The 22,171-nt window shown below is 37.0% G+C and overlaps 1 protein-coding gene across 2 annotated transcripts in view; it reads left to right on the forward strand.

Moving 5' to 3' along the window:
* Window positions 1-22,171, forward strand: part of LOC129229923 (Na(+)/H(+) exchanger protein 7-like) — a 288,720-nt gene that overhangs the window by 200,402 nt on the left and 66,147 nt on the right. For both annotated transcript variants that reach the window (XM_054864302.1, XM_054864303.1), the window contains exons 8-13: window positions 1,925-2,006; window positions 4,877-4,904; window positions 11,051-11,160; window positions 12,994-13,069; window positions 13,778-13,848; window positions 21,825-21,936. In XM_054864302.1, coding sequence (XP_054720277.1) covers window positions 1,925-2,006; window positions 4,877-4,904; window positions 11,051-11,160; window positions 12,994-13,069; window positions 13,778-13,848; window positions 21,825-21,936 — 479 coding nt within the window. The remainder of the gene's footprint in view (window positions 1-1,924; window positions 2,007-4,876; window positions 4,905-11,050; window positions 11,161-12,993; window positions 13,070-13,777; window positions 13,849-21,824; window positions 21,937-22,171) is intronic.

Genomic DNA, 22,171 nt, shown 5'->3' on the forward strand with positions numbered 1-22,171 from the left:
TGAAAATCGGCCGAACGTTCTAGGCGCCATGCGCGGAACAGTGATCCTGACAGAGAGAAATCCGGACAGAAAGAGATCCAGACAGAGAGACTTAGTACAGATTGCTTTAGTGTTTGGCATCACGAGAAAGAGTCCTATGAGCTTAGTTAGTTAGAATGTCGTGCTAATAACCTGAAGGTCATGACTAATTTTCTTCATTTGAATTCTGATGCAAATTTTCATGAGTAAATAATCTAGACTCTGGATTCTGAACCACAGTTGTAATGTTGCATTAAAATCAAAAAGCAAAACGGTTTTTCTAATATGGTAAATCGCAGTATCATCCGTACCATTGCTCTTGTTTTTTAACCGACTTCAAAAAGGAGGCGGTTATCAGTTCATACCGTATGTATGTTTTTTTCTTTGTTTGTCCACTCATAGCGTCCCACCTAGTGAACCGATTTTGATGATTCTTTTTTTAATGGATAGAGGATGGCTCAACTTAGGTCCCATTACTTCGTTTGACCATATTTGTTCTTTAGAAAAAAAGTTATGGGCAAAAAACAGTAAATTTCCCTATTAAATGATTAAAATGATATTGTAGCGAAGTTCGCACTTTTCATCTGTGGATAACGGTGGCTCAGTGGTAGAATTCTCGTCTCCCACACGAGCGACCCGGGTTCAAATCCCGACTAGGACAAAGTGAATTTTACAAAAATTTCGTTTCTACTGTTTCCCGTATTTTCTCGAATGTTCTATTAATTTCTGTATCTTTTCAAGTCTGGAAAGTTCCAGCACTTTTTCAAGTAGTATATAAGGAGATGTAACGTTCATTCTTGGTTCTGAATAAAGATCTCGAGTTGAGACTAACGAGTATTCGCTTCATTTGGCTTTCACATTGTCTTCGCTATCTTCATCTACGCGACAATATGAAACTCATTGTTATAAAAGTTTGGTGTCATATAACTGTAACATTAATAGTAATTGTAATGATAATTTTGAATAAAGGCTTTTCTAAAGCAATACAGTGATATAGAGCCGCACTTCTTACTAGGTAACTTCTTACTTTTGCTGAAATATCTACATTTACACTAAAAAGAATGAAATAAAAAAATTTTGAAAAAAAAAATAGAACCGACTTCAAAATTGCTCTAAAAAGTGAAAAATAATTTTATTCTTTAAACACCATCGATAATACTTTTAAACATAATTTTTGAAGTTGGCGCAAAAACAAAAAGTAAAATCCATTGTAACCATGCTTCGTTCATATTTTTATCAAAAAATCATCCAAACTTAGGAACGGAACATTTATATCCTTACTCAAATATGCTGTCATCAATGCGTAATGCATGTGGTAGTGAAGAAACTAGACGTGGTTAAATTTATACTTGTAGTTGAGTTATGGCTGTGAATGATTTTATCGATCGTTTTTGCGCCAACTTCAAAAATTATGTTTAAAAGTATTATCGATGGTGTTTAAAGAATACAATTATTTTTCACTTTTTAGAGCAATTTTGAAGTCGGTTCTATTTTTTTTTTTTCAAAATTTTTTTATTGGGTCTAAAACTTTAAACGCTGGGCGGGAAATGGAGGGTACCACGTGACTTCACCGCCTGCATCTGAATGAAAAATGTCCTCCATTACTCACCGAAACTCGCTAAATTTGGTGATTTTTTTTTTTTTTTTTTTTTTTGAAATTTTGGCAGACTTTAAGACTAAAAGAGGACAACTAATTTATGCGTCCGAAAACATATTTTATTATGCTGTTCCGATTGACACCTATTTTGAGGGGGTTTTTTTTTTTTCATTTTTTAAACTATCGGATGGTTTTTTGGTCAGCATGTGTTAGGTTCAAAAAATCTGCTGTTCTTACGTTTAAAAATTTCCTTTTCTGTGTTATTACTTTCTTTTGTTCGAAATTCAGTTATATCTTTCTAATTGGCAGAATCGTCTTGGAATCGGCATATTCCCTCCACGACAGAGCTTTCTTCAGCAATCTGGGTACCATTCTACTGTATGCTGTAGTCGTAAGAAATATTTTTAATATGAATTCATTCTATGGTTTGTCCCTCATTGTGTCCCAACTAGCAACCCCGGTGGCAGATATTTTTTCAGTAGACTCTAACTACTGAAAAAAGATTAAGAAACCAAGACTAAGAAGTAAGGTAGTTTTCTTAGTCCCAGACTAAGAAAACCTAAAAGTGGTCTAAAAGGTAGATCAGCATTAAATTAGTCGTAATACTTACACTAAATCAGCAAAAGTAAATACTCGAAAATAAGATGCTAAATTTTAAAGAAAAAAATGCTAGTAAAACGAAGGTTTAAAAAGCTTCAAAATAACATAGAAAACTGAGGCACAGGTATAGCTGCGGGAGCAAGCGTTTTGAACTGTTAGCCACGGAGGACCCGTGCATAGATTTAGACACCTTTTATTGTTTTTACTTTTTTAAAACATTATTTCACTTTGAACTATAATTTCAAGATTTTAATTTGAGAAATTCCTTCAAAAGTAAAAGGGAAAATCTTTTCAATTCAGAAATAGTCTGCAAACTCCCTCAAAAATCTACGACGGGCGTTGCAGCGTCGCGCTGTTTCTGCTACCGGGTTAGCAACTATAAATGCAAAAATATGTTATACAACAAGTTGAGGGGGAAAATAACCCCCAAATGAGGAAATTTATTTTAAGTTTGATTAAAATGAGGTAAATTGAAAAGAAAAGATTTTAAACCTAGCTTACTTGCAATTACTTAATATGTTAGATATTGTCCGTTCATAGTTGCTATGAATCGGCATGTTGACAGTTAAGACTTTCTATCTGTATGAAGTGGAAAATGAAAAAAAAAAAAAAATGATGTGTGCATTTCGTTCATTTTAATGAGACAGTGCGGAGGATAATGTACACATCTGGAAAAGCTGGCATCCTTGCAAACTAATAGATGCGTCCATTTCAGCCTCTAAACCGGATGTTCGCCTTTCCATCTCATCGGTGGGTAGACAGCAACTAATAGGGCGAGATTCCACTAGGCTTGCCCTACCGTTATCGAATTTCCTAAAATTGTTACCATAGATGAAGAGTAAGAGTTGTAAATAAAACGTGAAAGTAAGTATTTCTACCTCTTTCACGTGAACTAATCAGAGTTGCCAGGGTTAAAAAGTGCCCAAAAAATAAGTAATTTACCCTCATCGAATTTCCGAAAATCGTTATCATAAATGAAGAGTAAAAGCTGTAAATAAAACGCTAAAGTAAGGTTGCCTATCTTTTTCCGGTCCCTAAGCAGGGATGCCAGGTGTTAAAAAGTGCCCAAAAATGATTAATTTACCCTCGTCTAGTTCCCAAAACTTTTTGTCATAAATGAAGAGTAAAATCTGTAAAGAAAACGTTAAAGTAAGATTGCCTACCTATTTCCGGTCCGTAACCAGAATGTTCAGGGGCTAAAAGGTGCCCAAAAATGAGTAATTTACCCTCATCGAGTTTCTACATAAGTTATATAAAAAAAATGTAGGTAAAAATATTACAAAACCGATGATAGAGGGTTGCCTAAGCAAAAGTGGTCTAATCGTTGGTTTTCCGCCATTTAAAGTTTCAATATTGAAACTTTGAATAATTTGAGAACAACTCTATACTATTAGACTATAGACTATACTATAGACTATAAGTAGACTAGAAGTAAACCTGTTACAGTTTGAGAAAAACTATCAAGTCCGAAATGGCGAACTTTTCTATTGATATCTAAGTGCCCGGCGTAAATCATTGATATTTACTTTTTTTTATTTGGAATAATCTCAACAGAGCTTGAAAGCAACAACATTCCATATTCGATGTTCTGAACTTGAAACAATATAATTTAATGAACTGGAATGTCATACAGAATGACAATCGATGCATTTCAGTGTCCCCAATGAAAATGTCTCAAAGCAATGCACTTAGTGCGGAATCATCATCGCGCAGCGATGGTTGAAGAGTTCCAAAGGGGAAAAAACTTAGAATGGATTACTTATTCATCACAAAAATTCATCAAATTTTGAATCGGTTTAAAATTTCATTAGGAAATGTATTTACTTTGACATACAATTCAAAAGGTTTGTCATGTTGATGCAAAAAAAAATAAATAAATAAGACATTTGAAGGTTTTTTTTTTTTTTTCGAAACTGCTACTGAAAATCTATAACTTAAAGGCAATGTTAGGACGTGATCGGAGCGCCCCGAACATTTTTGGTAGACGGAAATTCTGAATTTGCCCAGTGAAATTCCAGTTTAAACGAATGATTTTAAAAAATTTAAGGAGAAAAAAAAAGACTATCAAAGTTGCAAAATTGTCCCCAAATTTTTCGAATCATTAGCAAAATTTGCCGAATCACGAAATTTTCGGGAGATCCCAGTGATTTCCCCTGACCTCCACTGGGGCTCCCCTGAACATGATAATGTGCGATACTTTTTGTTTGTACGTTTCGGATAAGGCTTTTGGAACTTTAAGGGGCTATCATTTTACTCATTCACTTGTTTTGTTAATCAATGCCTTTTCAAAAAAATTCATAAAATCCAGTTTTCTTTCCAATGCCAGAAAGTCAAAAACTGTTTGCTTGTAGAGAGGACAAGATACTGGAGCTTTATATATCTTGCTAAAAATAAGATTTAAAAGTATAAGTTTATTTTTTGAATTCAATAATATTTCAGAATACGGGATACATTTAATAGTAAGAATATTTTGTATTTATGTAGAAGCAAATTTACAAGCGTATTAATCAATTAGTTCTTAGGTGCGTCACTGTAATACTACTCTGGCTTCAGTGGTGCCATCTATGAGCTAACTAAGTGATTATATTGATTGATCACCTTCTACATGAATACCAAAAATGTCTTAGTTTACTTAAATGTGACATCATCGTTTCTTTTCAGGGGACCATTATTAACTGCTTCATAATTGGTAAATATAAAATATTTTGTTTTCTTTACCACATTTGTTCATTTTAATAATTTTATAGCTTTCGGCTAAAATTTCGAATTAAAGTTTAGCTGTTCTGACATTTTAATATTATTATGCTGTTAAAAGCCAAGTTTGAAACTTAATCTAAAAGCACTTATTTACTTTTGCACCGATGATGAACGATACCGTATTGCATTCTTATTGTATTCATTGTGTCTAAAATGTAACACTGCAAGGAATTTTTAAATGATAGTGTACTCAACTTTCACCAATTTCAAAACTAATCTCACGAAACACATATCAGGATATCTTATATACTTTTTCACAAATGAAAGAATCTTATAATTATTGCTTCTATCTTAAAAGACTATTGTTGCATGTGCAATAGGGTGGTTCAAAAAAAAAAAAAAAACTTTTTTTCAGCTACAGTCTAGGACACACCCTATTTTTTTTAGACTTACTAATAGTATTATGCTGTAAAAGTTTTAGCTTCTTACTCAAGTTTTAAGGAGTGCTCAATGACCCCTCATTTAACATTAGCCGTAGCATAGAAAGTGCCACAAATTTAAAAACATTTAATATCCCCAGCTGTTTTTTTTTTTTTTTTTTTGTAAATATAATTATATTTTTGCAATGTAATATGCATATAATTGTGTATATTATAATATGTAGCATTGTTCTTACAGTTCAATGTATTTTTTAGCCCCCCTCCCCATAGTTTTTGAAGTTTGGGTGAGCATCGTCTTTCAGTTGAAATAGGAAGTTAAAATTCTTCCAGTATATTACTATCCACAAGTCTAAAAATATTGAGGGGTATTGCTATTATCTAGAAGAAACTTTTTTTTTTACATGTATTTTTGAACCATCCTAACGTACAATTTTGTTACATATGGCTTTATTTAGAAAGATATCAATCCATTTAAAAGCAGCCAAGAACAGGAAAAGTAATTACAATAAACAATGCAACATAACAAAAGTAACAAGTTTTTAGCAGGAGAGATGAGTAGCATTCATGTTGCCAGAACCGCAAATTAGACAGTTACTAGATGTTAATATATCTGTCTTGTGGAGGTGCTCAGCCAGGCAATCATGGCCTGTAGAGAGTCTAAAAAGGGCCACAGCTTCCGCTCGAGGTTTATTATAGTAAGTCCTCCACATCTGTTGAATTTCGGCCCAAGGTTTGCCGTTTAAGTTGGCTTTGTTTATGGCCGTAAGTTGATCTGCAATTTGGTTTTTGCAGAAACGAGTAAGTGACTCACTGAGAATGGGACAGTTCACTTGCCGATCTAAAGAACCTTGCTTGGCCACGGAGTCAGCCATTTCGTGTCCATGGATGCCCACGTGTGAGGCACGTGCACCACTGGAAGATAATGGTCTTATTTACAGTTCTTAGAAGAATCAACGTTCTTTTTACCCGACTGCGCGTGCGCGACGCAAAGGAGGGTAATGTGTTTATCAGTCTATGTATGTATGTCCGTTTCTGTGTGGCGTTCTACAGGCTAAACGCCTTGGCCAATTTTGGTAATTCTTACGTCAATCGATTTGTCTCAACCTTGGGAGTGTCACTAAACACATGACAGTAATCAAAAGTACAATTTTAAAAACCAGTTGCCATTTTGTCGGTTTGAGATCGGCGCAGGCTGGGTGTCACACACTGTGTCGCACGCTACCTGCGTGCGGCAAAGGCAGGTAGTTTTCGCTGCCTGAATTTTTACCCGACTGTGCGTGCGCGACGCAAAGGAGGGTAATGTGTTTATAAGTCTATGTATGTATGTTTGTTCCTTTGTGGCGTTCTGCAGGCTAAACGCCTTGGCCAATTTTGGTAATTCTTACGTCAATCGATTTGTCTTAACCTTGGGAGTGTCACTAACTACATGACAGTAATCAAAATTCACCATATCAACAGCCAGTTGCCATATTTTGTCAGTTTGGGATCGGCGCACGTTGGGTGTTGCACACTGTGTCGCACGCAGGTAGCGTGCGACACAGGTAGTTTTCGCTGTCTGAAATTTTTTGTTTACTAAGTCTACTAATTGGGGGGGCCGTGGTAGCCTGATCGGTAGGGCATTGGACTCGGGGCCGGAGGGGCTCGGGTTCGATCCCCGCTGGTCGAAGACCCACCGTCGTCATTAAAGGGGACTGGGCGACGTTAAATATGCTCGTGGTCTCAATGTCCTCCAAGTGAAACGATACCTCTGGGGGTGCTAGTACCAGGTAGCTATTAGCTCTTGGACTAGTTCTAAATTCTCATTAACTGTTCGATCCGGTGATGGTGCTGCCATCTATCGGTATATAAAATAATGGAGGCAAGGCACTAGTATGCAGACCTCGACATAAAATACAGTTGTAGTCAGTTGTGACTCTTGAATAGAATACTAATTGGGGTCTCATTGGCCGAGTGGTCTAAGCGATTGCTTCTCCCACTTGAGGCGCTGGGTCAAGACACCCTCGCTCCGAATGTACTTCCCCCTCTTTCTGATGTAAATTCTTTCATGTGTTCTTTATATTTATTCTGTACTGTAATAAAAATATAATATGCGTAACGAAGGCGAGACACTCAGATTGTAGTCCTCTTGAAAATAAACTCGTGCAATAAGCACCAAAAGAAAGAGAGTCTACTAATTCGATTTTCATTTCTAACATGTTGCATTTGTTTTTGCCTTGATTCAAGGGACAGAGTTTCGCGACGTGTACTTTCTTGAGAGGCTTTTTTAGTTTTGCGAGAAAGACTTGACTGACGACGTTTCCGATTTCGCGTCATCATGAGTTATACAGACTGTTTATATCGCTGTGCTGTGGTTGACTTAAGTTCGCGCATTTTTGCCGAAGGTCAAGCCCATGTAGCTTTAAGCCGAGTTAGGTCCCTAGAGGGACTAATTATCAGTAGTTTAGACCACCGCAAGTTACTTAATAAACCTCACGATACAAACAACTCTCCCAATGAAGTAACAAGGTTGCGAAATGTACCGTCTTATAATTATAATAACCAAGTCAATGAAAGTTAACTAAAAAGTGTAAAATAAAAAATTATTAAATAAAAACAAAAAACCCGACTGCGTAAAAACCAAAAAAACTAAAAAGAAAAATGTATAAATCCAGTACTTTAGAATGTTATTAAGTACTACTGAATAACTGCACCGTTGAAATAGTTTTATAACCGTACACAGATAATGCAAATCATGAATTCAAAAGCAGAATAGAAGGATCAATAGTCAGGGACCATTCAAATCTTACGGGGTTCTTTGAATCAGAAAGGAATGGGCCCCGACTGTTGATCCTTCTATTCTGCTTTTGAATTTATGATTTGCCTTATCTGTGTACGGTTATAAAACTATTTCAACGGTGTAGTTATTCAGTAGTACTTAATAACATTCTAAACTACTGGATTTATACATTTTTCTTTTTAGTTTTTTTGGTTTTTACGCAGTCGGGGTTTTTTGTTTTTATTTAATAATTTTTTATTAATTTCTGAGATGATATTGGATTCGGAGATTCTAATGCACAATGTTGCACAAGGTGTTCTGAAAATATGTGTTCTGATCATATTTAGAGGAATCATATAGGAACATACGTTTGCAAACGTAACGCTGACGCGCTTCATTCTCGGAGAGCGGAAATCCTCCATTTGTCGAATGGAGTTCTAAGTTTTTCTGAACGATAAAATGCGGGTATGCGTACATATAGTGAAAAGGCGCATTTTGAAAATTTAAGTATTGCAATTATGTTCCGAAATTTGCCGAATCGTCTGACTAAATTTGCCAAATTAGGAACAATTTTGGGAGGTCGCAGTGACCTCTTATTGGTGCATCCGCTGCTTATTAAGACAGAAACTGATGAATGTAAAGCAGGTCACAAATGGGTGATTCTCCAAAAACTTGACATTTTCCAATCACATTTTTTTTTGAAATAAAAATGCTGAAAAAAATTATGCTTTTTGTTTGGAACTTATTAAGAGAAAAATAGAGGGAAGTCATTTTAACTATGCTACAGCCGCAAAACAGGGGGTCAAATTTTCATATAGCAAGAGACTGGATAAATCTCTTTTGGAACGCTTGGTTTGAAAAACAACAAATAAATAAATAAATAAATAGAATTATTCCACTGGATACATTTTTTATTTATCGTTTGCCTGTATTGGAAATAAATCCTTCTATTCTACGGGATGCATTACCAGTGCTTTTTAAGGCTGATGGTTTTTGGGTTTAGGATGAAGGCTTTCTTTTTTGTGGGGAAGAGTTAAAGGTTTTCTTGGCGAAAAAATTTTTACAACAGGGTTGTTTTTGCTGAGATTTATTTATACAGAAGCTAAACAGCTTCATATGCGCAGAGTATAGCTTGACCAGGAAAAGAAGGCGGATGACCTTGAGGCAAAAACATCATTTTTATCATTTGTAATAGGTTTTTTGGATTATTTTGGAATAGATAGGATTAGCGAGACCGTACCTCTTATTATTCGGTACTTTCTGGCAGATTCTATCTATTACAAATGAAAGAAATGATGATTTGCTTCAAGGTCATTCGCCACCTATCCGTGGTTAAGCTTTACTACGAACAAAGCGCCTTGCCTCCGGACACACTTAAGAGAGATTTACAACACAAAAGAAGGAAATAACTCCCAAGGCACCGGCGGGAATCGAACCCACGACCTCTGACTTAGAAGACGGAAGCTTCTACCACAGAGCCACCATGTTCCTGTATTTTTTATCGTTCCTTCGAACCCACTTCAAAATTTAACTGCGCATTTTCTGATCAACCTGCGTATGATGAAGCATTTAATTGCAAAGTTTGCTTCTGATTTTCTTATTACTTTGCTATCACTATCAATTTTCTTGAAATGAGTGTACAAAAAAGTAATTTTAGTCAACACATATTTTAATAGTTTTTCTTTGTATGGATGGAATTCATGCACTCAAACAAAAAACGAAATATGTGGATAACAAAAATTTTAATTTTAAAATTAAAAAAAAAAATCTAGAACTTTTCAGTGCAAGGAAGCAGGGTTGGCAAAAACCCGGGTTTTTTTAAAAAAGCCCATGGACCCAGGGTTTTTTGGGTTTTTTTAAATAAAACCCAAAAAAAACCCAACTAAAGCTGGGTTTCTTAAAAGAAATGTGGGTTTTTTTTGTCTTTTTTTAGGGGAAAGGTGGGGTACTCATAGCATATTGTAGCATAAGTATATGGACAAAGCACAAAAATTGTCTTGATAAAAAAAAAGCTGGAAAATTCAGTGTTTTCTGAAGAAAGGTATAAAAGACGACAAAATTCAAGAATGGTGAAGTTTCAGGTTTTTTTTAGTTTGCATGATTACCAACAGTTAAGGCAAAGTTACTTCTTGAGTGATAAAATCTATTGTTTAGTTGTTCGTTTTTAATTTCGACATTTTTTTTTTTTTTTTGTATTTTACTTTATTGTATTTCATTTTGTTATGCAAAACTACTGTAGAACCTCAAGTAGTTTAAATCCCTTTTTACTGAATTCCAGCTTAATCAAGACATTTCTTTGAATTTTATGTTGCCTGTTTTTCTATTTCTGTGTACAGAGTAAGAAATATTAAACTTTTTTGTAAGATAATGAAAATACTGTACATCCTATTCTGTTTTCTGTCCGACCATTTGTAAAACCTGTTAATTTCTAAAAAATATACCTTGTTTATTCGAGTTTTGTGACGTGTTGGTTTGCAGAAAATAATTCACATGAGAGCCTTTTAGCTAAAGTAGTATCCTTTGTACAATCTGCAAATATTGAGAAAATCTGACGTGACAGGACGTAGTCAAGATAATTTGAGTTCCTTATTGACCAGTTGAAGGAAAATGTTAAATATATTTATGTAAAATCTTTGAAGCATTTTTTAATGCCCTTAAGAGTTAAGAAATACTATTAAAGTTCAAAATTCATTTTTTATGTCCATTGCCTATTGTGAAGAAGAAATAAAAAAGAAGTTTAAATTGTAAAAGTATTTAAATTAATTATTTTTTAAAAAACAGTTCTCAGAAAATTTTAAAAAACCCAAAAGTGGGCTAAATAATGGGTTTTTTTAAATGGGTTTTTTCAAAAAAACCCATTGGGTCCAACCCAATTGGGTCCAATCCGGCCAACCCTGCAAGGAAGTGCTGTTAATTTTGATTTTATCTTATTTTTGTCTTAAGGTATTGCTTTATTTGGCCTCACTTACGTGGGAGCACTAGGTGATATACATTTCCATCTGGTGGAGTGCCTTGTATTTAGTGCTCTCATCTCCGCAGTGGATCCAGTCGCAGTAAGTGGCATATTTTATTGAGCTCATGTATATAGCGTGTCCCCCATTTAGCCCTGCAAGACCTCTGTTTTTGCAACCGTTAGTTCTAGATGCATACTGCTCATTGCAGAAATGCTCAAAATAAGGAGCAGAGTAAAGCTATGAAAAGTTTGAAGCGAAAAAAAAGAAAACTTCTATCTTACTTACACCCAGGAATTCTTTAAAAAAAATTCGAGAAGATTTATGTCTCTAGAATTTTTTGATGGCGTACTTGATGAAGCAGTCCAGATCTATACCGATCTCAGTAAGAATGAAGAGGATCGTATACACTGGATATGACCTATTTGTTAAATTTAGTGCCAAGAAAATATTCCATGAACGTAAAAATAGTAACAGTATTTTGTGTTGAATAACACAGCTTTTCTTTGAAATACAGAAAAACTCTTTGTAAGAGCCTCTGATCTCTCCTGCGCATGTGAGCGACCGCGCATGCTTCGATTCACGATGGATACTCCAATCCCATTCCTTGATGTCTTGCTACGTTATCCATAGCGACATATGCAAATATGTTAATGGTTACTTTTTTTTTACGTTTGGTACCTTTTTATTTCAACACCCCTTATATTAATTGGAGATCTGACTTTTTGAAATTGACAATCAACGGTCGGATTATCCGGCTTATGGATAATCTATGCTTCTAAAAAAAACATTGAATCACTGAAGTGTTATCCCTGCCATGCCGAACAAAAAAAAAAAAAAAGATACAAAAGAATAAGTGTTGTGGTAGTCAGATGAGGTAAGAAGCACATCGAAAGTGAAATTTTATTTCTTGAGGTCTTTGATTGGCGTATTTTGTGACGCATTCGTTCTCTAACTTATGGTTTCGTGGAGAGGAAGGAAAAGCAGCTCTTTAGTTCTGAGAATTGCAATTTACAAGTTAACTTTTATGTCCTCAAATCAAAACAAAAATAATATTTAAAAAAACGATAATTTGTAAATAATTTATGGTTTACAGAAACATCTTTCGATTACAACGTTTTTCGTTTAAATCCGAACATTAATCAAATCAGCTAATCGGAAGTTCTTGATCGTATTCTGCCGTGTGCAGGTAAAGGGCAGTATCTGCAGAAATGACTTTTCGTGACATTTGAAGAAATGTGTGCTAAATTCAATACTAACAATAGGAAAATGTTCAAATTAGACGTTTTTTTTCGCGCTTTTTTTTCAGCAGAAACCAAATAAGCGAGCTTGTACAATAAAGATAACGTACAATAGATGACAAATATGAAAAAAAAAAAATGAAAATGAAAAATTTGCAGTTACTGCCATTTACCTGCCCACGGGAGTATTCACCAGCCGATTCGTACCTCTGTCTGACACTAGAACAGCCGATTAAAGCCTTGTTATTGGTTGAAGAAGTAGGCGAAGCAGTCTTGAAGGATAAGGTCACACGATCTGGACCAGTTCTGGTCAAAACAGAGGACTCGAAATGGGGAGATAGATCTATGGGACTAGAATATACGAAAATACTTGGCATCTTAAAAGAAAAGTCGGAATAGGGAGATGAATCTGGAAAAATAGTTGTCAGCAAGAGATTAGCGTTATGTATATAGATTAGACGTGACATTATTTATTCATAACCTTAATCCACTGAAAGGATGTTAAAATATTTACCAGTTTTTGTAATTATATATTGGATACTCCAAAAACATTTTCCTGAAAAGCAGTACTGGAACTCCGTTCCGGCTATTTTGTGAGCGTGGTAGTCTATATATTCACACATATATATTATATATGTGTCTATGTGTGTAATATGGCGCTGTAATTTATTTATGTATTTATTTATTTTTTCAGGTGCTTGCTATCTTTCAAGAAGTTGGTGTTAATAAAAATCTATATTTTCTCGTGTTTGGAGAATCTTTACTAAATGGTAATTTAACCGAAAAAAACTTTTTATATTATGTATTTAATATTCTATGTTGCATGTTTTCTCCTCACTTCCTTATTTTACCAAAAAAGAAAGAGAGAAAGAAAAATAAGACTATGAAAAAATTCATTAAAACAAGTGGCTGTTTTGGTTGAAACCCAAAGTCCGGCTATTGTATTTGACAAAATTTTAAAAATGCATTTTTAAAAAACCGAAGAATTTGCACTTATTCTGTCAGTTTATTCAATCCGTCGGTATTTCCATATAAATTTCCTGTTCGATACACAATTTTAAAATGAAGACATTTTAGCAGACATAATGTTCACATCATCAGTCCAGCATTACAACCGAACGTTTTGTTTAGGTTCGTCAAGGGACTGTGATTCGAATCAATTGCGAACTTCTTCCCACGTGTGTAATTACTTATATTTTTAGGCCTCGCACATAATCGTATGTAACTCCAATCCGAGGTTGTTTTTTTTCCAAAAAAGGACACAGAATATTTCTCTGCATCTTCCTGTTGAGATCAAAAAATCCCTTCATCTATCGCACCCACCATCAGTTTTCAAATTGTAAGCTTGTTTAAATTCTAATAAACTTTTATTCAGTCTGTATTCTAATTTCACAAATGCTTTTTTACTCTTACTTTTGTTTCATAAATAGATTAATTGACTTTTGTGATGAAGCAATGAATGAATTGTAATTTTTCAGATGCTGTAACCATTGTGCTTTATACGATGATGGTAGGCTTTTCAAAAGCTGACTACATTACTGCAGAACAAGTACGTAAATTATTTCAGTTATTTTCTTGACATAATATAATGAAAAATTATTTTGAAACTTTATAGAAAAACCGAGAAGTATACTTTCTGCTCAAAAATATTTTTTTAATGTTTCTATTTTTTATTGTAATTTATACTCTACGTTGAATTGAAAAATTTTAATTTCCACTACGTTTAATTTCGAGCAAAGTGACATAATGGAAAAAAACTCCCGAAAAATTGAACATTTTATTTGTATGTCTCGAAGTCTTGAGTCAGAATTGGTGTCTTTTGGATGTTTTATGCTTTGAAGATCTCACACATCCTTGCATAACAAATACATTTTCAAAAGTAATTTCCTATTTTGAATTACAAGGTGTCTGATACGTCCTTGGCACATTTTAAAAATTCATAGAAAAGCAGCAAATTGTAGTATCGATATGCGGTTTGCGCCATAATACTTCACAAGTTGAAGACTTTTTTTATCGCATCGTAAAAGAAGGAGAAGAAAAAAGAAATAAGTAATTACAAGTACATTGACGGATGTATCGTCACAGTCAGAAGAAAAAATTCTTCCTGTGACGACACAGCGATTACTTATAGCTATAATTTTGATTTCTTTTTCTTTTTTTTATGATAAAAAATTCTTGAACCTGTGAAGTTTTTTCGCGCAAACCGCATATTGATACGACAATTTTGCTTTTCTATGAATTTTTAAGATGTGTCAAGGACTTTCGGATATACCCTGCATTGTATAAATATTGTCACTTTAACTACATATTCCGGACAAAAATTGACTTATTTTATTGATACTTCTAAAACTAATGAAGGAAAACTTTCGTCGTTTAATTAATCGTATTGTAACGGATTCGGTGCGACTTCCACTTTCTTGAAATGAAGACACAGTTCTTGATAAAAGCACAGGAAATTTATTTACACTATGTACAGGAAAGATCGTCAACAACTGCTAAATTATTCATCAGCAATTAAGCAATTATCACACAACACCGTAAACTCAACGTTTACACACGTATTTACTTCCAAATACGAAAACAACACAGCGAAATGCCTCGCAATAAACAGAGCAAAAATGCTCTCAGTTCGAAAATCTCAATCGAAACTAAACTGTTTATCCATCGCTAACGGCTTATATACACCGAAAAGAATTTTCCACAACATTCTTACCTCTTCGCGAAATGCGTAGACCGTTATCAAATTTTATCAATGAAAAGAAAAGAAAATAGGGGGTCGCATACTTCAGCCGAATGAAAAGGGGTTGTACATTCATTACGGGAAGCTATTTACAGGTTACGTTGCTACAATAATTACTATTTACAGGATTTGTAACATTGCCCCCTTCCTAAGGACTGCACGTCCCGGGCAGTACAATCCCCAGAAAGGGTGCCAAACTTCTATCACAAGTTTACAAATATACACATTAATTAATAACTAACAGATACAGAAAACACAATAATAACAAGAAATATTACTAAACATTAAAAGCAAAAATTATCTACAACTTTTATGTTATCAACCATGGTTGTTTACGTAATACTCATGAACTATGGCCATAGTATGGGGCTAACCGATCATAATGTACAACCCTAGGTTTTGCATTAGATGATTTTTGGATCCTCACTACGACGTCATTCAGTCGGTTAAGGACTTTATAGGGTCCATCCCAATGCGACTGCAATTTGGGCGACAGACCTTTCCGTCGGATGGGATTCCATAACCAAACCTTGTCGCCTTCGTTGAATTCATGTCCAGTAGACCTTGTGTCGTATCGGGTCTTCATCTTCTCCGCCGCGATGTTGATTCGTTCTCGTGCGAAGTTATGAACGTCTTCCAACCGGGCCTGGAGATCCTGGATGTACTCCTCAGGCGATGCAGGCGCATCCGGAGGACGACCGAAGACGAGATCACAAGGTAGCCGAAGCTCTCGTCCGAAGAGCATCTGAGATGGGGCAAATCCGGTAGTCTCGTGGACAGCACTGCGGTAGGCCAGCAGGAACAAAGGTAGCTTCTTGTCCCAATCCTGTTGATTTCTGGATACCACAAGCGAGAGATTATTCAGGATTGTGCGGTTAAATCTCTCCACCATGCCATCCGATTGTGGGTGTAGTGGTGTTGTCCTAGTTTTCTCAATTCCGAAAATTTGACATAGGCCCTTAAACACAGCAGAGATGAAATTCCTCCCTTGATCGGAATGAATCTGCAAAGGTGTTCCATATCTCGAGATCCAATGTTGGACTAGAGTCTCTGCTACGGTGGTAGCTTCTTGATCTGGAATGGGATACGCTTCGGGCCATTTGGTGAAATAGTCGATGGAAACAAGAATGTATTTGTTCCCATCAGCAGTTCTTGGTAGAGGACCCAGGATGTCGATCCCAATTCGTTCGAAAGGAGCTCCAACGTTGTACAGACGTAGCTTCCCTCTGCTTCTTTTCTTCGGTCCTTTACGAGCAGCACAGGCGTCACAAGAATGGCACCACTTCTCCACGTCATCCTTCGCCTTGCTCCAGAAGAAGCGCTCCCGAACTTTATTGAGGGTTTTCAAGACACCAAAATGTCCTCCAGTCGCACTACTATGTATTTCTTTCAGAACATCTGAAATCCTTGATCGGGGAAGTAGTAACTGCCACCTAGATGTTTTGCCGTCGTCAGATTCCCATTTTCGGTGTAGCACGCCGTTCCGTAAATGGAGCGAGTTCCATAAAGCCCAGTATCTTTTTGTTCCAGGACTGAAGATGGAAACGTCCTGCCAGCTAGGTCGCCGACTGTCACTTTCCATGAACTCCAAAATTGGTTTTATGTCGGGGTCTTCAAGTTGATCTTTTCGAACTTGGTCGTCACTCCATGGATCAGGTTCTGATGATATTGGAGTCACTGTCACCTGATAGGCGGTAGGGCTAGTCGTTCCATACTGTTTCTCGATTCGGGAACAATAGTGGCAGTTCTCAGGACAGGGTCTCCTTGATAAAGCGTCAGCATTACCGTGAGATAACCCTTTTCGATGCTTGATTTCCATGTCATATTCCTGGAGCCGCTGTATCCATCTGGCTATCTGGCCTTCCGGATTTTTGAAGTTCGAAGCCAAGTTAATGAGGCATGATCTGTCCGAAGCAGAAATTTTCGGCCGTAGAGGTAATGATGGAAGTGTTCTACAGCTTTCACTATGGCCAGTAACTCCTTTCTGGTGACGCAGTAATTTCGCTCCGACTTTGATAAGCATTTGCTCCAGTAAGCGATGACATGTCAATTTCTTGGGATAAAACAGCTCCGATGCCCTCGTTGCTCGCATCAGTGTCCAGGATGAAGGATTTTTCAGGCTGAGGATAGGCGAGGATAGGCGTTGATGTTAAAGCCTTTTTCAGTCGTAGAAATGCATCTTCGCATTCTTTGGACCATTCAAACTTTTGCTTGCTCTCCGTCAGCTTATGCAAAGGTCGTGCAATGTTGGAAAAACCCTTTACAAACTTCCTGTAGTACGTGCAGAGCCCCAGGAAACTTCGCAGCTGATGGATGTTTTCGGGACGACTCCAACTCTTGACCGCAGCTACCTTTTCTGGATCGGTTTGTACACCTTCAGAAGAGATGATATGACCAAGGTAGTTCACTTCCCGGCGGAACAAATTACATTTGGACGGGCTTAACTTCAGATTGGCTTCCTTAAGCCTCTGCAGCACCTTCCTAAGATTTGCCAGATGTTCTTCGAAACTGCGTCCCACGATGATGATATCGTCTAAGTAGACCAGACAGGATTCGCAGGAAAATCCTCTTAACACTGTCTCCATAAGACGCTCGAACGTAGCTGGTGCATTGCAGAGGCCGAAGGGCATCACTTTAAACTGCCATAAGCCTTGTCCAGTTGTAAACGCTGTCTTCTCTCGGTCATCAGGGTGTATCTCAACCTGCCAGTAGCCGCTCTTCAAGTCCAGGGTCGAAAACCACTTGTGTCCGGAAAGAGTGTCCAAGGTGTCGTCTATCCGTGGAAGAGGGTAACTGTCTTTCTTGGTGATTTCATTCAGCCGTCGGTAATCGACACAAAATCTGGTGGAGCCATCTTTCTTTCGGACCAAGACGATGGGAGACGCCCAAGGACTGGATGAGGATTCGATTACATCGTTCTCCTTCATCTCTTTCAGGAGGGTCTCAACCTCTTCCTTCTTGGCGAACGGTAGTCGTCTTGGATGCTGTTTAATAGGGAGGTGTTCTCCAGTGCAGATCCTATGCTGCGTTAAATTCGTCCTGCCCACATCCTCCGATGTAGATGAAAACAGATGCTTGAAGTCCTCCACCAATTGTTCCGCAGCAGTTCTTTGATCTTTCGATAATGGCGCACTCCCAATTAATTCGATGTCAAGGACTCAGAAGACACAGTCTCGGGGGAATTGATTCTTCTAATGATGCAGTTTACTGGAGTACAAGTTGCCAACACTTCACCTTTTCGGATATTCCTTGGCCTTTCACTCACGTTGGCGACTCTCACAGGAATTACATCCATAGAAAGGTCCACAAGCGTAGATGCTACCAGCACTCCTTTTAGGTTATTGCTTAAGTTGGGGGCTTCAATGAGTCCAAAACGAAAACTATTGCTTTCTTCAATGGAGCCGGGTATTAATGATTCTGACCTTGAGGGAATTGACAAATCTGTTTGGGCAATTATTTGATGAGCGGATTTTACATCACTTTCTGCGGGAAAGACTGCTATGTCTTCTCTCGTCGAGTGCAGCTCGTTAGTCTTGAAGTCGAGGTTGAAGTCATACTTCTTTAAAAAGTCCAATCCGAGAATGAAGGGGTCTGGGATAGCAGCAACGAATGCCGTATGATGGTAAGTGGCATTTCCAAACACAATTTCTAAGTTTACTTTACCTTCAATCTCGATCTTGTCACCTGTCACAGTTTGGAGGGTAACACAGGGCGGCGTCCATAGAATGTTGAGTCCAAATTGACGAGCCACATATGTTCTAATGATTGTAACATTGGCTCCAGTGTCAATAATCAGTTCGCAGGGAAACCCGTTTACATAAGCGTAAACAAACAGTCCATTACTGCCGCCACTCGTCGATGAAATCTGGAAAACTTTAAGATGGGGCTCATTCCAATTTGGCAACCTCCGCCCCGCGAGATTGCCATGGCTTAGTTTTCCTGGACCTGCGAGGGAGAGGTGCTCTTCCCTCTGGTTTCTTGGCGAGCTTCACAATTTCTTCGTAAGTGACCCTCGCCGCCACATTTCCAGCACTTAAGTGATTGTCCATTTTGGTACTTGGGAGCCGAGATCCTTTTGAGGATTCCTGCAATTTCTTTTATTTGCTTTTCCAGTTCAGCAAAGCGTGACGAAACCGGATCAGGCTCATCAGTTTTCACGCCGCGGATTGAATGGCGATCCTTGCGGGTTGCTTGCTGGGCGGCCTCCAACTTCATCGCATACACAACAGCAGAACTCAGGTCTTTGACATCCGCCATCCGTAGAGCTTTTTGGATTTCCGGATCTCGAACCCCGTCGATGTAGTAGTTGAGTGCCAGGTTGTCTCGAACATCCGCAGGACAGTCGCAAAAAGCAAGATGAGACAGTCTCTCGACGTCCGCCGCTAGCTCTTGCAGGGTTTCCCCGGTTTTCTGGAAACGGGACTTCAACTGGAGTCGGCTGAAATCTTTCCGGCACTTCTCACCGAAGCGAAGCTCCAACGCAGATGTGAGGGTGGCGAAATCCAGGCGCTGGCTGTCCGGAAGGGTCTGAAGAATGTCCGCTGCGTCACCTCTCAGGGATGCTGCAAGATGGCAGGCCTTGGTAGCAGAGTCCCATCCGTTCGCTTCCGCCACTATCATGAATTGGGTTTTGTACACCTGCCACGAACTTTTCCCATCAAATGTGGCCAGTTTAATGGACGGTCGAGCAACAGATGTGGGAGCGCAAAACTGTACAGAGCTGCTTTCCGCGGTCGCCAATCTCCTTTCCATGTCTTTAATTTTCTCATCCACATGATTCTCAACTGTTGCGATACGGTTTTCTACTGTTTCAAATTGTTCATCAAAAGCATCAACTCGATGCTCTATCTCATTAAATTTATTTTCCATCACAGTCTTTACCGAAGTAAAGTCGTTTTTAATTTCCTCTTGGTTAGAAGCTAAATCCTTTTTCAGCACCATTAAATCACTTTTCCATTGTTCTTGATTAGCCGCCATATCACTTTTTAATTGTTCTTGATTAGCCGCCATATCATTTTTTAATTGTTCTTGATTAGCCGCCATATCATTTTTTAATTGTTCTTGATTAGCCGCCATATCACTCTTCACAGAGTTGATTGCATCAAGCAGTTGTTTTAATTGTTCATCCATTGCGCGAGTAATCACCATAGAATTAAAGTCCAAATTTAAAAAGTCTTTATGAAAAAATGTCCAAAGTCACACTTACTGCAAGAAAGTCCTGAAGTAGCCCCACGTTGGGCGCCAAATTGTAACGGATTCGGTGCGACTTCCACTTTCTTGAAATGAAGACACAGTTCTTGATAAAAGCACAGGAAATTTATTTACACTATGTACAGGAAAAATCGTCAACAACTGCTAAATTGTGAATAAAATTTGACAACGTATGTAAAGTACAAATACAAAATGAAAAAAGGTTAAAAAACCAGCAAACAGCTGTTTCGGCACTCTAAAATACAAATGCCATCATCAGTGCAAATAAAAACGAAGACAGGTTCAACCCGACTAAAACACAGTCGAGGCGAACATTGGAATGAGAGACGAGTTGTAAAAGATATGAGAGCAGTACCGGAAACGATGACGTCAGAAATAAAATTTTTTTTTCTCCTGAGTGCAACTGTCCTCTGTAGTTCTGACGTAACTCTGACGTCATCGTTTCCGGTACTGCTCTCATATCTTTTACAACTCGTCTCTCATTCCAATGTTCGCCTCGACTGTGTTTTAGTCGGGTTGAACCTGTCTTCGTTTTTATTTGCACTGATGATGGCATTTGTATTTTAGAGTGCCGAAACAGCTGTTTGCTGGTTTTTTAACCTTTTTTCATTTTCTATTTGTACTTTATATACGTTGTCAAATTTTATTCACTATGCAGTACAAAGTTTTCGACTACTTTTTATGTAAACTGCTAAATTATTCAACAGCAATTAAGCAATTATCACACAACACCGTAAACTCAACGTTTACACACGTATTTACTTCCAAATACGAAAACAACACAGCGAAATGCCTCGCAATAAACAGAGCAAAAATGCTCTCAATTCGAAAATCTCAATCGAAACTAAACTGTTTATCCATCGCTAACGGCTTATATACACCGAAAAGAATTTTCCACAACATTCTTACCTCTTCGCAAAATGCGTAGACCGTTATCAAATTTTATGAATGAAAAGAAAAGAAAATAGGGGGTCGCATACTTTAGCCGAATGAAAAGGGGTTGTATATTCATTACGGGAAACTATTTACAGGTTACGTTGCTACAATAATTACTATTTACAGGATTTGTAACAGTATATTACTTAATCTTGGTTACAATTATCTCTCTTTTCAACAAAAATTTGGATTGCATTATCTAAATTCTAGCATTAAGTACAGTAATCTCCCGATTATCTGCGGCATTAGGTGGCACGGAAACCGTGGATAAGCGAAAACCGCGGATAATCTGAACAATAAGTAAATAATAATAAGTAAAAAACGACTATACAACAGCTAGAAGATATGAATAATACTCACACATACATTTAAATTGTAGCTAAAAGCATTGCTACATTGTATCTACTAATATTTAATGTAAAAAATATATGTGAAAGGTAAAAACAAACAATAACACAATCATAAGTTTAAAAGACATTTAATGACAATTTGAAAAAATAAATGTGAAAAGATCTGCGGATAATCCGACCGCCGATTATCGGGAGTTTACTGTAGGTAGTTTTTGACATAATGTAAAATGATGATATAATCTCATGGTATAAATATAATATTTTGACTGTTTAAATGTAACCCCACAGGTAGCAGTCGGTATCGCTGCTTTCATCTGTGTTAGTCTAGGAGGTTTAGCAATCGGAATATTAATGGGTATTTTTACAGCTTTGATCACAAAACATACTGAAGATGTAAGAGGTAAGGAAAAACATATTTTGATATTTTCTGTTATTTTTTTTTTTTTTTTTTTGGTGTTTTTCGATTTGGTCGACAGTGAAAAAAAATTTGACTGCAATCTATCAGGAGTGGAGTAATTCATTTTCTTAATCAGTAAAAAAGTGGAGAGGGTGGAAAAACAGATAAAATTCAAGATGATCCAAGAAAGTTTAAAGATATATATATATATATATATATAGAATTGAATTCACCGCGT

The sequence above is a fragment of the Uloborus diversus genome, chromosome 9 (genome assembly GCF_026930045.1).
Source record: "Uloborus diversus isolate 005 chromosome 9, Udiv.v.3.1, whole genome shotgun sequence".
Taxonomy (NCBI): domain Eukaryota; kingdom Metazoa; phylum Arthropoda; class Arachnida; order Araneae; family Uloboridae; genus Uloborus; species Uloborus diversus.